The sequence below is a fragment of the Pogoniulus pusillus genome, chromosome 35, assembly GCF_015220805.1.
Source record: "Pogoniulus pusillus isolate bPogPus1 chromosome 35, bPogPus1.pri, whole genome shotgun sequence".
Lineage (NCBI taxonomy): Eukaryota > Metazoa > Chordata > Aves > Piciformes > Lybiidae > Pogoniulus > Pogoniulus pusillus.
In genome coordinates this window covers 1078452-1091118 of record NC_087298.1, presented here as the reverse complement: position 1 = coordinate 1091118, position 12667 = coordinate 1078452, and the positions used below count along the sequence as shown (strand labels likewise).

The 12667-nt window shown below is 57.3% G+C and overlaps 1 protein-coding gene across 9 annotated transcripts in view; it reads left to right on the top strand.

Moving 5' to 3' along the window:
- Window positions 1-11333: 11333 nt before the first annotated feature.
- ZNF618 (zinc finger protein 618) overlaps window positions 11334-12667 on the top strand; it is a 188162-nt gene continuing 186828 nt past the window's right edge. For all 9 annotated transcript variants that reach the window (XM_064171074.1, XM_064171072.1, XM_064171069.1 and 6 more), the window contains exon 1: window positions 11334-11571. In XM_064171074.1, the coding sequence (XP_064027144.1) occupies window positions 11521-11571 (51 nt within the window). In that variant the 5' untranslated portion in view covers window positions 11334-11520. The remainder of the gene's footprint in view (window positions 11572-12667) is intronic.

Sequence of the window (12667 nt, the reverse complement as noted above, 5' to 3'; positions counted from 1 at the left end):
CCCAGCACATGGCTCAGGGCTGCACTGGTGACCCTGCTGCAGGGGAGCACAGGAGCTGGAGGGGAGGCAAACCTGTGTGGGAGATTTTGCAAAACAGCCTGGTCAAATCAGCTGCCAGCTCTAACAGGCCTGCTTGCTCTGAAATACACTCAGGGTGTGAGATGTCTGTGTGAGCTCTCCCTGAGTTTTAATTACCCAGGTAGGTGGCAGGGTCTGAGTTCTGCTGCTAATAGGATCCCCAGGAATAAAAAAAGGAAAAGCAAAAGCAGAGAGGTCTGCCACAATGCCTGGGATTTGTTAAAGGGCTGAGATTTAATTAGTTTTACCTGAGAAGTTAATGAATGAATTTGCAAACACACAGCCAGGGCATGTCCTGGATATCAGCGAGGAGATGCTGGGGTTTAGCAGCCAGCATTTTGAGAGTGGAGATTAGGAAGGAGTTGTTGAGAGTGAGGGTGGGGAGAGACTGGCACAGGCTGCCCAGGGAGGCTGTGGATGTGCCCTGCCTGAAGGTGTTCCAAGCCAGGTTGGATGAGACCTTGAGCACCCTGGGCTGGTGGGAGGTGTCCCTGCTCATGGCAGGGAGTTGGAACTGGATGAGCTTTAGAGTCTCTTCCAACCCAAACCATTCTCTGATTCTCTGCCCTGGTGAGACCACAGCTGGAATACTGTGTCCAGTTCGGGGCTCCCAGATTCAAGAGAGACAGGGACCTGCTGGAGAGAGTCCAACAGAGGCTATGAGGATGATTAAGAGACTTGAATATGTGTTCTGTGAAGAGAGACTGAGAGACCTGAGGCTGTCTAGTCTGGAGAAGAGCAGCCTGAGAGGGGATCTGCTCCATGTCTATTAATGTCTGAGGGGTGGGTGTCAAGAAGGGGCCAGGCTCTTGCCAGTGGTGCCAAGAAGGGGCCAGGCTTTTGTCAGTGGTGCCAGGAAGAATGGGCCAGGCTCTTGCCAGTGGTGCCAGGAAGAAGGGGCCAGGCTCTTGCCAGTGATGTCAAAAAGAAGGGGCCAGGCTCTTGCCAGTGGTGCCAGGAAGAAGGGGCCAGGCTCTTGCCAGTGGTGCCAAAAAGAAGGGACCAGGCTCTTGCCAGTGGTGCCAGGAAGAAGGGGCCAGGCTCTTGCCAGTGGTGCCAAGAAGAAGGGGCCAGGCTTTTGTCAGTGGTGCCAGGAAGAATGGGCCAGGCTCTTGCCAGTGGTGCCAGGAAGAAGGGGACAGGCTCTTGCCAGTGGTGCCAAAAAGAAGGGGTCAGGCTCTTGCCAGTGGTGCCAGGAAGAAGGGGCCAGGCTCTTGCCAGTGGTGCCCAGTGACAGGACAAGAAACAATGAGCAGTAACAGGAACCCAGGATGTTCCAGTTCAACATGAGGAGAAATGAGGGTGCTGGATCCAGGAGCAGACTGCCAAAGAGGCTGTGGACTCTCCTGCTCTGGAGACTTTAAGACCCATCAGGAAGTGTTGCTGTGCCACCTGCCCTGGGTGATGCTGCTCTGGCAGTGGGGTTGGACTGGCTGACCTCTGGAGGTCCCTTCCACCCCCTGCCATGCTGTGATCCCATGGTTCTATGAAGCTATGGGTTCTGCAGGGAGCAGAGATCAGGAGGGAGGCCTGTGCCAGCCTGGGGCACAGCACCCAGCACAGCTATGGATCCCCACACAGTAATTTCCATCATCACACAATTAAAGCAGGAAGGCTCCAGTTAGGGCTTACAGATAGTGTCAATTGCTCCCTGCTATGGCTCTGCAAAGGAGAGAGGGCTGAAGCTGCTGCTGGGCCCAGAGAGCCCCAGCTCCTCCCTGCCAGGCTGGCAGAGCAGTCAGGACTTCCTCTGCCCTCCTGCTAAGGCCAACTTTAACTTTCAATCTCTCCCATTTATGCTGCTTAGCAGAGGGATGACTGCAAATCACTTTAATCTAATTTACCCCCAAACAGGGCTGCTCCATCTCTCACTATAAACTCCTTCTTAACACAGCATCTCTCTAGGAATATCAATGCCACAGATGAGCTTTCAATTAAGGCAGGAACTCAGCCTCTTGCTGCCTGAGCTGCGCTCTGTGAGCGTCGTCGGAGCTTACAGCACCTGATGTGTGGATAAGAATTCTGTCTTCTGGGGATTTTCAGCTAAATCTATTATTTAAAGCCCATTTATTAAGGCTCTTTGCTTCAGCACCTGAATTTTCCTGGACACCTTCTTCCCTGCCACCAGCCCCAGCAGAAGGCAGCTGCTGCGCCGTACCCTGAGCACGCAGCCTTGCTGCACGCACAGCCTGCGGGCACCTGCCGAGCCCGAGCAGCTCCCGGGGTGGTCAGCCAGGCTGACTGCATCCCTGCTGCCTTCTCCTTCAGTCCAGCACGCTGGCCAAGAAGGGCAATGGTACCTGGAGGGTACCTGGGAAGCAGGTCAAAGGAGGTTCTCCTTCCCCTCTACTCTGCCCCTATCTGAGAGGTGGGTGCCAAGAAGGGGCCAGGCTCTTCTCGGTGCTGTCCTGTGACAGGACAAGGGGCAATGGACACAAACTGGAAGCCAGGAAGTTCCACCTCAGCATGAGGAGTAACTTCTTTGGTGTCAGGGTGCTGGAGCCCTGGAGCAGGCTGCCCAGAGAGATTGTGGAGTCTTCTGCTCTGGAGACTTTCAAGACCCAGCTGAGATGTGTTTCTGTGTCACCTGCTTTAGCTGATCCTGCTCTGGCAGAGGGGTTGGACTCACTGATCTCCAGAGGTCACTTCCAACCCCTGCCCTTCTATGGTTCTGTATTTCCTGGGTGAGGCAGAGCTGCTCAGGCTCTGCTCACAGCCCTAACACCTGAGCACCGCAGATGGGCTCCAAGCATTCTCCACCCATCAAGGCAGGGGGCCAAGGTGGACCTACATGTGGGGATCTGCTGCCTCCAGGTAAAGGCAGGGTGGATTCCCACAGTGGGATTTGGCCACTGCAGCAGTCAGGAGCAGAAGGAAGCACTTTGTTGAAGCAATAAAGCTCTCACTGTCAGCAGAATGTGTTGCATGGGCATTAAAACACAGGTAAGAGGTGTTCCATGGCTTGCAGTCTGCTCTCAGAGTGTTCTGTTCATACAACCTCAACACTTCTGCAATCAGAGTAGTTGGTTTTATTTTCACATAGGTAAAACACACACTGGAGAGGTTATAAATGCTCCTACACCCTTGCATTAGCCCCTGAGGCTCAGCTGTGGCCTGGGACATGCAGAGCTCCAGCTCTTCACAAGCCCACTCAGAACAGGGGGAGCAAAGCACCACATGGGTCCAAACCCAGGCCTTCAGCTCTGCACTCAGGCTGTGGAATTCCCAGGACAGAGGTTTATTGAGTGTGTGTTCCCAAATGACTGAAGACTCAGCCTCTGTGATGTCCACAGAGACTTTGACACAACTGGTATGGTCTGAGGGCTCCCTGGTCCAAGAAGGACAGGGACTGGCTGGAGGAGGTACAGCAAAGGGCTACAGAGATGCTGAGGGAACAGGAACATCTCTGTGGTGAGGAGAGGTGGAGAGAATTGGAGCTTTTTAGTCTGGGAAAGAGCAGCCTTGGGGGGAGGGGGGAGGTGTATCATCAATGCTGATCAATACTTCAAGGGTGGGTGGCAGGAGGATGGGGCCAGGCTTTGCCAGTGGTGCCCAGAGACAGGACAAGGGATAATGAGCACAAATTGACCATAAGAAGTTCAATCTAAACATAAGGAGGAAGTTCTTTAATTTAAGGGTGCTGGAGCCCTGGAGCAGTCTGCCCAGAGAGGTGCTGGAGTCTCCATCTCTGGAGACATTCAAAACCTACCTGAATGCTTTCCTGTGTGATCTTCTTTTACATAGGTGGCCAGGAGAGCCAATGGCATCCTGGGCTGGCTCAGGAGCAGTGTGGCCAGCAGGACAAGGGAGGTTCTTCTGCCCCTGTGCTCAGCACTGCTCAGGCCACCCCTGGAGTGCTGTGTCCAGTTCTGGGCTCCTCCATTGCAGAGAGATGTTGAGGTGCTGGAAGGTGTTTGGAGAAGGGCAGCAAGGCTGGGGAGGGGCCTGGAGCAGAGCCCTGTGAGGAGAGGCTGAGGGAGCTGGGGGGGTGCAGCCTGGAGCAGAGGAGGCTCAGGGCAGAACTCATTGCTGCCTGCTGCTGCCTGCAGGGAGGCTGCAGCCAGGTGGGGTTGGGCTCTGCTGCCAGGCAGCCAGCATCAGAACAAGGGGACACAGCCTCAAGTTGTTCTGGGGGAGGTCTAGGCTGGATGTTAGGAAGTTCTTCAAAGAGAGAGTGATTGGCATTGGAATGGGCTGCCCAGGGAGGTGGTGGAGTTGCTGTCCCTGGAGGCGTTCAAGCAAAGCCTGGATGAGGCACTTAGTGCCATGGTCTGGTTGACTGGATAGGGCTGGGGGATAGGTTGGACTGGATGAGCTTGGAGGTCTCTTCCAATCTGGTTAATTCTATGATTCTATGACTCCTTTAGGTGACCCTGCTTTGGCAGAGGGGTTTGACTTGGTGATCTCCAGAAGTCCCTTCCAACACTACCACACTGTGTCTCTGTGATCCTGTTCCCCACAGTGGTTATCCAATGTGTTTTGGGTACCAGCCCACAGCAGGGCACACCAGGCTGTGCTGGATCAAGAGAAGCATGGCTAGCAGGGCAAGGGAGGGGATTCTGCCCCTTGGCTCTGCTCTCCTCAGACCCCACCTGGAGTCCTGTCTGCAGTTCTGGAGCCCCCAGCACAAGCAGGACATGGAAGTGTTGGAGCCAGTGCAGAGGAGGCCACCAAGATGCTGAGAGGGCTGCAGCAGCTCTGCTCTGAGCACAGGCTGAGAGAGTTTGGGCTCTGCAGCCTGGAGAAGAGAAGGCTTGGAGGAGACCTTGGAGTGGCCTTGCAGAATCTGAAGAGGGCTCCAGAAGGGCTGGGGAGGGACTATTGACAAGGTCTTGTGATGACAGGAGGAGGAGGAACGGGTTTGAAGTGGCAGAGCTTATAACTGGATGTCAGGAAGAAGTTGTTTGCAGTGAGGGTGCTGGGACACTGGCACAGGTTGAGGGTGGTGAGACACTGGCACAGGTTGAGGGTGCTGGGACACTGGCACAGGTTGCCCAGGGAGGTTGTGGAGCACAGAAGCACCCAATGTGATCAAAGATCACATTGGGTGCTTCTGTGCTCCACAACCTCCCTGGAGGTGTTCAGGACCAGGCTGGATGAGGCCTTGAGCAACCTGTTCCAGTGGGAGGTGTCCCTGCCTATGGCAGGAGGTTGGAACTGGCTGAGCTTTGAGGTCCCTTCCAACCTAACCCCTTCTGTGCTTCTATGATTCTATGGATGGAAGCTCACCTAAAGCCCTTCAGAGGAAAGGGTCCGTAGGTGCTGCCAGTGAGTGCTCAGCACACACATGAGCCTGCCAAAAGGGGAGGGGGACCACAGCTGGGCAAGAAAGGAGTGGTTCAGTGCTGACAAGGACAACCACAGCCCAACACTTCCTCTTACATAACCTCTGGCAAACATTTCTGGTGAGCTTTAACGCCTGAGAAGAAAGCAAATAGACAGTGCTGGGGTCAGGAGGAGTGAAGTGGGGCTTATCTTTCCTGCTGGTCTCACAACCATCCCTGTACACACAGCAGTGCTCACAACACTTCTCTGCCCAAGTCCTGACATGCTTTGCCAGATTTGCCTTCATTATGAGGGCTCAACCTCCATGGTTTGGACACCAGGGTTAGACTTCAGAGCATGGAGGGATCCCATCAGGACAAGCTTTGGTGTAGATGAGTGAGTGCTGCGGTGGAGTCTGAGCTCTGCATCGACTGGAGACAGCTGCTGCCAATGCTTTTCTCTTCCAGACTCCTCCTGGTCAGTTCCCCACAGAGAGGCTCCTGGCTGGAAACAGCACAAGTGCCTCACACAGAGCCCTCATCTCCTCCCTGGGCTTTGCCTCAGTGTGCCACAGCTCCATCCTTGGCTGTGCCTCTGCAAAATGCAGCCAGCCAGGCACTGGAAGGGACTTGCCAGGGGGCAAGAGGCATCTCCCCAACGTGTTCACTCAACAGCCCTCTCCTGCTACCAACAGCCTCAACACAGCAGCTCAAGAAGAAGTCACAGAATCACAGATTCAGGCAGGCTTGGAAGGGACCACAAGGTGCAGCCAGTTTCAACCCCCCTGCCATGCCCAGGGACACCCTACCCTAGAGCAGGCTGCACACAGCCTCAGCCAGCCTGGCCTCAAACACCTCCAGCCATGGGGCCTCAACCACCTCCCTGGGCAACCCATTCCAGCCTCTCACCACTCTCCTGCTCAACAACTTCCTCCTCACCTCCAGCCTCACTCTCCCCACCTCCACCTTTGCTCCATTCCCCCCACTCCTGACACTCCCTCACAGCCTCAAAGTCTCTCTCCAGATTTTTTACACCCCCTTCAGATGCTGGAAGGCCACAAGAAAGTCACCTGGGAGCCTCCTCTGCTCCAGCCTGCACAGCCCCAACTCTTTCAGTCTCTGCTCACAGCAGAGCTGCTGCAGCCTCTCAGCATCCTCCTGGCCCTGCTCTGGACACTCTCCAGCATCTCCACAGCCCTCCTGTCCCAGGGGCTCCAGAGCTGGATGCAGTAGTCCAGGTGGGGTCTCAGCAGAGGGGGAGATCCCCTCCCTGGCCCTGCTGCCCACACTTCTCCTGCTGCAGCCCAGGCTCTGCTTGGCTTTCTGGGCTGCAAGTGCACACTGCTGGCTCCTGCTGAGCTTCTCCTCCAGCAGCACCCCCAAGTGCCTCTCCTCAGGGCTGCTCTCCAGCCACTCACTGCCCAGCCTGCATTGGTGCTTGCCATTGCCTTTGCCCAGATGCAATACCTTGCAGTTGGTCTTGTTGAACCTCCTGAGGTGGCTTGTGCCCACCTCTGCAGCCTGCCCAGCTCCCTCTGGATGGATCCCTGCCCTCCAGCTTGGCTGCTGCACCACACAGCTTGGTGTGGGCAGCAAACTTGCTGAGGCTGCACTCAGTGCCTCTGTCCATGGCACTCAGGATGTCTGTGCCTCAGCATGCAAAGCCCCTTCTGCTCCATGACCTCATGATGGATGTTGTGTGGTTAAAACCACTGCAGGAGGATCGATGCAAATCCAGCTGCCCCCAAGATTATCAGGCTGCTGGGACCAGCCCTCCTACTGCTGTGTGTGATGACAAACTGATCACAGAATCATGGTGGGGGTTGGAAGAGACTTCTGGAGATCATCTAGGCCAAACACCCTGCTCAAATAGGGCACCAGCAGCAGCTTGTCCAGGATCAGATTGTCCAGAGCAGGAGACTCCACAACCTCTCTGGGCAGCCTGCTCCAGGCCACCAGCACCCTCACACCAAACGAGTTTCTCCTCCTCCTCAGATGCAACTTGCTGAGTTCCAGTTTGTGATCATTCCTCTTTCTCCTGTTGCTGGGCACCACTGACAAGAGTCTGGCCCCAGCCTCTTGCCTCCCAACCTTTAGCTGTTGCTGAGTATTGCTCAGGTCCCCTCTGAGCCTGCTTTTCTCCAGGAAAGTGTGGAAGGATGGGAACGTTTGGAGCTGAGCCAAAGGAATGCTACTGGAGTGGTAGATGGGCATGGGATGGATGTCAAGTGGAGGGCCCCATCTCCTTTTGGTGGTCAGCAGCAGTAAGACAAGGAGCAACAGACACAAACTGGAACAGAGAAGGTTCCACAGAATCACAGAGACATTCCAGTTGGCAAAGCCTCTCAGGATCAACAACACCAACCAGTACCCCTCCTCTGCAAAGTTCACCCTTAAACCACAGCCCCAAGCACCACATCCAAATGACCTTTAAACACACCCAGGTTGGTGACTCCAGCACCTCCCTGGGCAGCTCATTCCAGCACCCGACCACTCTGGCTGGGAAAAACCCTTCCCAATGTCCACTCTGAACCTCCTCAGTCACAGTTTGAGGCCATTCCCTCTTGTTCTATCCCTAATTACCTGTGAGCAGAGACCAGCAGCAGCCTCTCCACAGCCTCCTCTCAGGCAGCTGCAGAGAGCAATGAGCTCTGCCCTCGGCCTCCTTCTCTCCAAACTCCCTCAGTTGCTCTTTGTGAGATTTACTTTCCAGTAGCAGGAGAACCTTGGTTGGTGTGAGGGTGCTGGAGCCTGGGAGCAGGCTGCCCAGACAGGTTGTGGAGTCTCCTTCTCTGGAGACCTTCCAAACCCAGCTGGATGCATTCCTGTGCAGACTACCCTGGGTACTGCCCTGGTGATCCTGCTTTGGGCTCGATGATCTCTGGAGGTCCCTTCCCACCTCTACCGCTGTGTGATTCCGTCCCTAGCAGACAGGAGCAAAGACCACCTCATCATGAAGGACTTCCCCCTGAGTGACATGATCCTGCCATGATGAAAACATTATCCCGTGGGCCCCACTCTGACAGAAGTCCTTCAGGCAGAAGGGACCTGCAGGTGATGGTGTGTCAAGGGCATGAAATCCACGCTCAGCAGCAGAGAGGCAGGCAGGTTCTGGGGGGCTGGTTTCACACAGCCAAGGCTAAGCAGCAGCCAGGTCCCTCGGGAGGAAGGCTTCAGCCTCTGAGATCTCAACAACAGCTGGCAACTCCCTCCTGTGAGAGAGAGTGACCCTAAAAGAAGGCTAAGGGAAGATTTAGCTAAGTAAGTGATGGACACAGGGTGGCAGGAGGCTTTTCCCCCTTACAAACCCACTGAGGGGGACTAAATGAGGGTTAGGCTAGAAGGGACCCATGGCTTCAGCCTTCAGCAGTGGAGGTGGTGAATGGTTGGGCTGTGAGGTGTGACGCTGAAGATGCTTAAAAGCAAGCAGTGGCTGCACGAAACACTCCTTTGCACATGATGGCACCCAGGGAGGGCATGGAGACAGCTTCTCTGTGCTTCAACATCGGGAAGGAGGGCAGGAGTTGCTCCTCTGAAGGCTGTTGAGGGTATCTCAGTGAGTCTTCTCATCCTGCAAACTCCACATCAAAACAACTTTTCCCCTCAGCATTCCTCAAACGGTACTATTTAGTAAACACCCCTTTTCTTTGAACCCCAGGATGGGTTGGGAGGGATCTTAAAGCTCAGCCAGTGCCAGCCCCTGCCATGGGCAGGGACAACTCCCACCAGCACAGGTGGCTCAAGGCCTCATCCAGCCTGGACTTCAGCACCTCCAGGGAGGTTGTGGAGCACAGAAGCACCCAATGTGATCTTTGATCACATTGGGTGCTTCTGTGCTCCACATCCTCCCTGGGAAACCTGTGCCAGTCTCTCATCACCCTCAACCTGTGCCAGTCTCTCCCCACCCTCTCTTTGAAGAATTTCTTCCTCATCTCCACTCTCACTCTCCCCTCTCCCAGCTCAAAGCCATTGTCCCTCAGCCTGCCACTCCTAGCTCTTGTCCAAAGTCCCTCCCCAGCTCTCCTGCAGCCCCTTCAGGTACTGGAAGGCTGCTCTGAGGTCTCCCTGGAACCTTCTCTTCTCCAAGCTTCACAGCCCCAACTCTCCCAACCTGTGCCCACAGCAGAGTTTCTCCAGCCCTCTGAGCATCTTGGTGGCCTCCTCTGGACTCTCTCCAGCATCTCCAGGTCCTCCTCGTGCTGGGGATCCCAGAACTGCAGGCAGTGCTGCAGATGAGGTCTCAGCAGAGCAAAGCAAAGGGGCAGAATCCCCTCCCTGTGCTGCTGCCCCACGAGGGAGTCCTCCTGGCTCCCTTTCACACCAGCACTGCGGGTGAAAGAACCTCATGAGCGGTTTCAGCCTCTCGACTTCCCACATCCCTTCTAAGCTCCTTCGGCAAACATCTCACCCTGCCCAACGTCTCCAGCAGCTCCCCTGCCCCTTTGTTTTTCTGGAGCTCTGTAATTACATTATCTGAGCGTACAGCTTGGGACTGCAATCTGCAGGAGAGATGAGGGAAAAGCGAGGCGAGTTCTGCAGCACCTCCGAAGCTGCCTTTAGTCCGGGCAGCAAGGACAAAGCCAGCCCTCTGCTTCTCCACCAGCTTCCAGCTTTGAGGAGCTCTCGGCAGAGAAGGTTTCCCGGGCCAGGGCAGTGAAACCATCAGTCCAGGTTATTTCATTAAGGCTATTAATAACCACCTTTTTTTTGGCAGCGCTTCACAAGGGAGAGAACCAGCAGGTATGCAGGAGGTGTAATTAGGTTGGGTAGTTGAGGCTCTGTGCTTGCCAGGGGAAGAAAGGTGTCCTTTTAGAGCTGGCTTCTTCCTGCAGAGGGACAGCAAAGTTGGTTAGGGGGCACGGAGCACATCCCAGGGAAAGGAAGATGGAGTTGGGATGAGTTTTTCAGGTGGGGGTGGGGACAGAGGATTGCCTGGTTTGGGTAATGCTGAAACAGCTCTGACACAGAGCAGGATTAACATCCCAGTCTCGGACACGGGGAGGACCAACATGAGCGAGCCTTGAAGCTGGAGGGGATGAACATCTGGGCGTCTTAACCCCGGGGTGGGGAACGAACATCTGGGCGTCTCGAACATGCAGGCGACCAGCATCTGGGAGTCTTAAACATGCCGGGGACCAACATCTGGGGTCTTAAACACCGGGGGACAAGTAAGCGGGGGAAAGATGGAGGACACCAAGATGCGGGAGCTTTGGGGCTGAAGGCCAGGCGGGCTTTGGATGACAGGAGTACAGCGGGGAGGAGCAAGGGGAGAGTGGGCAGGGGCGATGCTGCCCAGGCCCTGCTGCTGGTCCCATCTGTCCCCTTCCACCTCGGTTCCTCTCGTGTCCCGCTTTGCCCCAGGGCCTTCAAAAGCGCGACCGACCCCCGCCGAGAGGCCGGGGGGGCCATGCCGGACCCTAGGCTCTCGCTCCAGCCGCAGCCCACCGGGCTTTCCCCGCTGCCCTGGGCCCCTTCGACGCCCCCAGGTGCAGGCCGAGGTCGCAGAGACGAGGCGGGAGCCCGAAGCGTCGCTTCGCCCAGGACTCCTCGGGGTCGCGGGCGGCGGTCCGCACCATCCCCCGCTCCCCACCTCCGCATTGCCCGCACGGGGCTATCCCGCGGGGGGCGCCGCGGCGACGGCCCCACGGCGCGAAGCGGCCCCGCGCCCGCCGGGCGGCGGCGGCTGCCGGTCCGGGCGGCCGCGGCGCGGCGGTGCCCGGCGCGGGGCTGGGCCGGGCCGGTGCCGGGCGGGGGCGGAGGGCAGCAAGGGGCCGGCCGGCGGCACGGAGCGGCGCGGTTCCCGCGCTGGGCCAGACTCAGCCCCTTTCTCCCGCCGCCGCTGGCTGCGAGCGCGCTGCGGCTGGAGCTGCCCCCAGAGCGGCTTCGTGATGGCGGCGGCGCGGGCTCGGCAGCGGGAGGCGCCCGCCCAGCCCTGCGCGCCGCGCCGCTAGCGGCAGCGCCCGTGCCCGCGGCGGCCGCCCCGGCCCATGCCCCCGGGGGGAAGGGGGGCTGCAGCAGCCCGGCGAGCCGCCCACCCGCGCAGCGGGGGCATCGCCCCCACTCGCCGCTCCTGGGAGGGCGGAAAGGAGGCAGCGGCGGCGGCGGCGGCGCCGGCATTGTGCGCAGCAGATCGCAGGCCCCGGCGGCGCGGAGCTCGCCTGCCTCCCGCCCCAGCCTCATGAACCAGCCGGACGGCTCCGCTGCGGCGGCGGCGGCGACGGGAGCGCAGGTACGCGGCGGCCGGGCGGCGTGTCCCCCGGGGGGAGGCGGAGGGAGCGGGGAGGAAGGGAGGGAGGGCGGCAGCCGCCCCGTCGCGGAGCCCCGCCGGCGGCGCTTTGGCGCAGTGCGCAGGGGGCGCCGCCGGGGCACGGCTCCCTTGGACCCGCCGCGGCCCGCAACCGGCCCCGCCGCCGGGCCCCGCAGCCAGGCGGAAAACAAAGCGGCATCCAGCAGCCATATCGGCGGGGACGAGCCCGGCGGCCACGGCCCGGCCTTGAGTCCGCACCCTGCCTTTGCCTGCCCTCAGCCCGGCCCGGCCCGGCCCGACCCGGCCCGGGCCGGCCCAGAGCTCCGGAGCCGCAAAAGCTCCGCTGGCCGCTGCCTCGCTGCGCTTGGAGGACCTTTTTCTTTTTTTCCCCCTTTCTTTCCTTCTTCTAAAGAAAAAAAGAAAAAAAAAAAAAAAGAGAGAAAACCTTTTTGTAATTCTCTTTAATTTTCCTCCCGAACGGTCAGATTTGGGGCGGGTTTTTTTTTTTAATTTTTCCATTAAAACGACGCCACCTACAGGAGGCTATTCCCGAAATTAAGGGGAAAAAAAAAAAGAAGAAGGAAATTAAAATTGAGGGAAAAAAAAAAAAAAAAGAGGAAATCTTCTGCTGATTCTTAATTTCACCGGAAAGTTAACGCCGGAGGGGGTGATGCGGACAGCACCCCCCCCAGCTCCCCATCCATCCCAGTTCCATCGCTTTGCAAGCTCAGCTCAGCTCAGCTCTCATCTCCATGAAAATTAAGCAGGAATTTGAATGAATTCAAGGATTGGGTTGGGTTTGGGTTTTTTTTTTTCTCCTTCCCTTTTCCCCTCTCCCCACTTTTTTCTGGCGGAACAAGGAGGCTGTAAGCAGCGGAGCGGAGGGAAAAGTGATCCAAGTTGGCTGCGGGCAGCGCTGGCTGGGGGCTGCCGTGGAGTGATTAGTTTGGGAAAGTGGCAGAATTGCCGTTCCGGAGCAATTAGGAATTGTACTTCTTTGTAATTTTGAACTTGTGCAGCAGGCTCTGCCTCGACCCATTTCACTTTGGTGCCTTTTTTTTTTCCCCCTCCTCTTTTT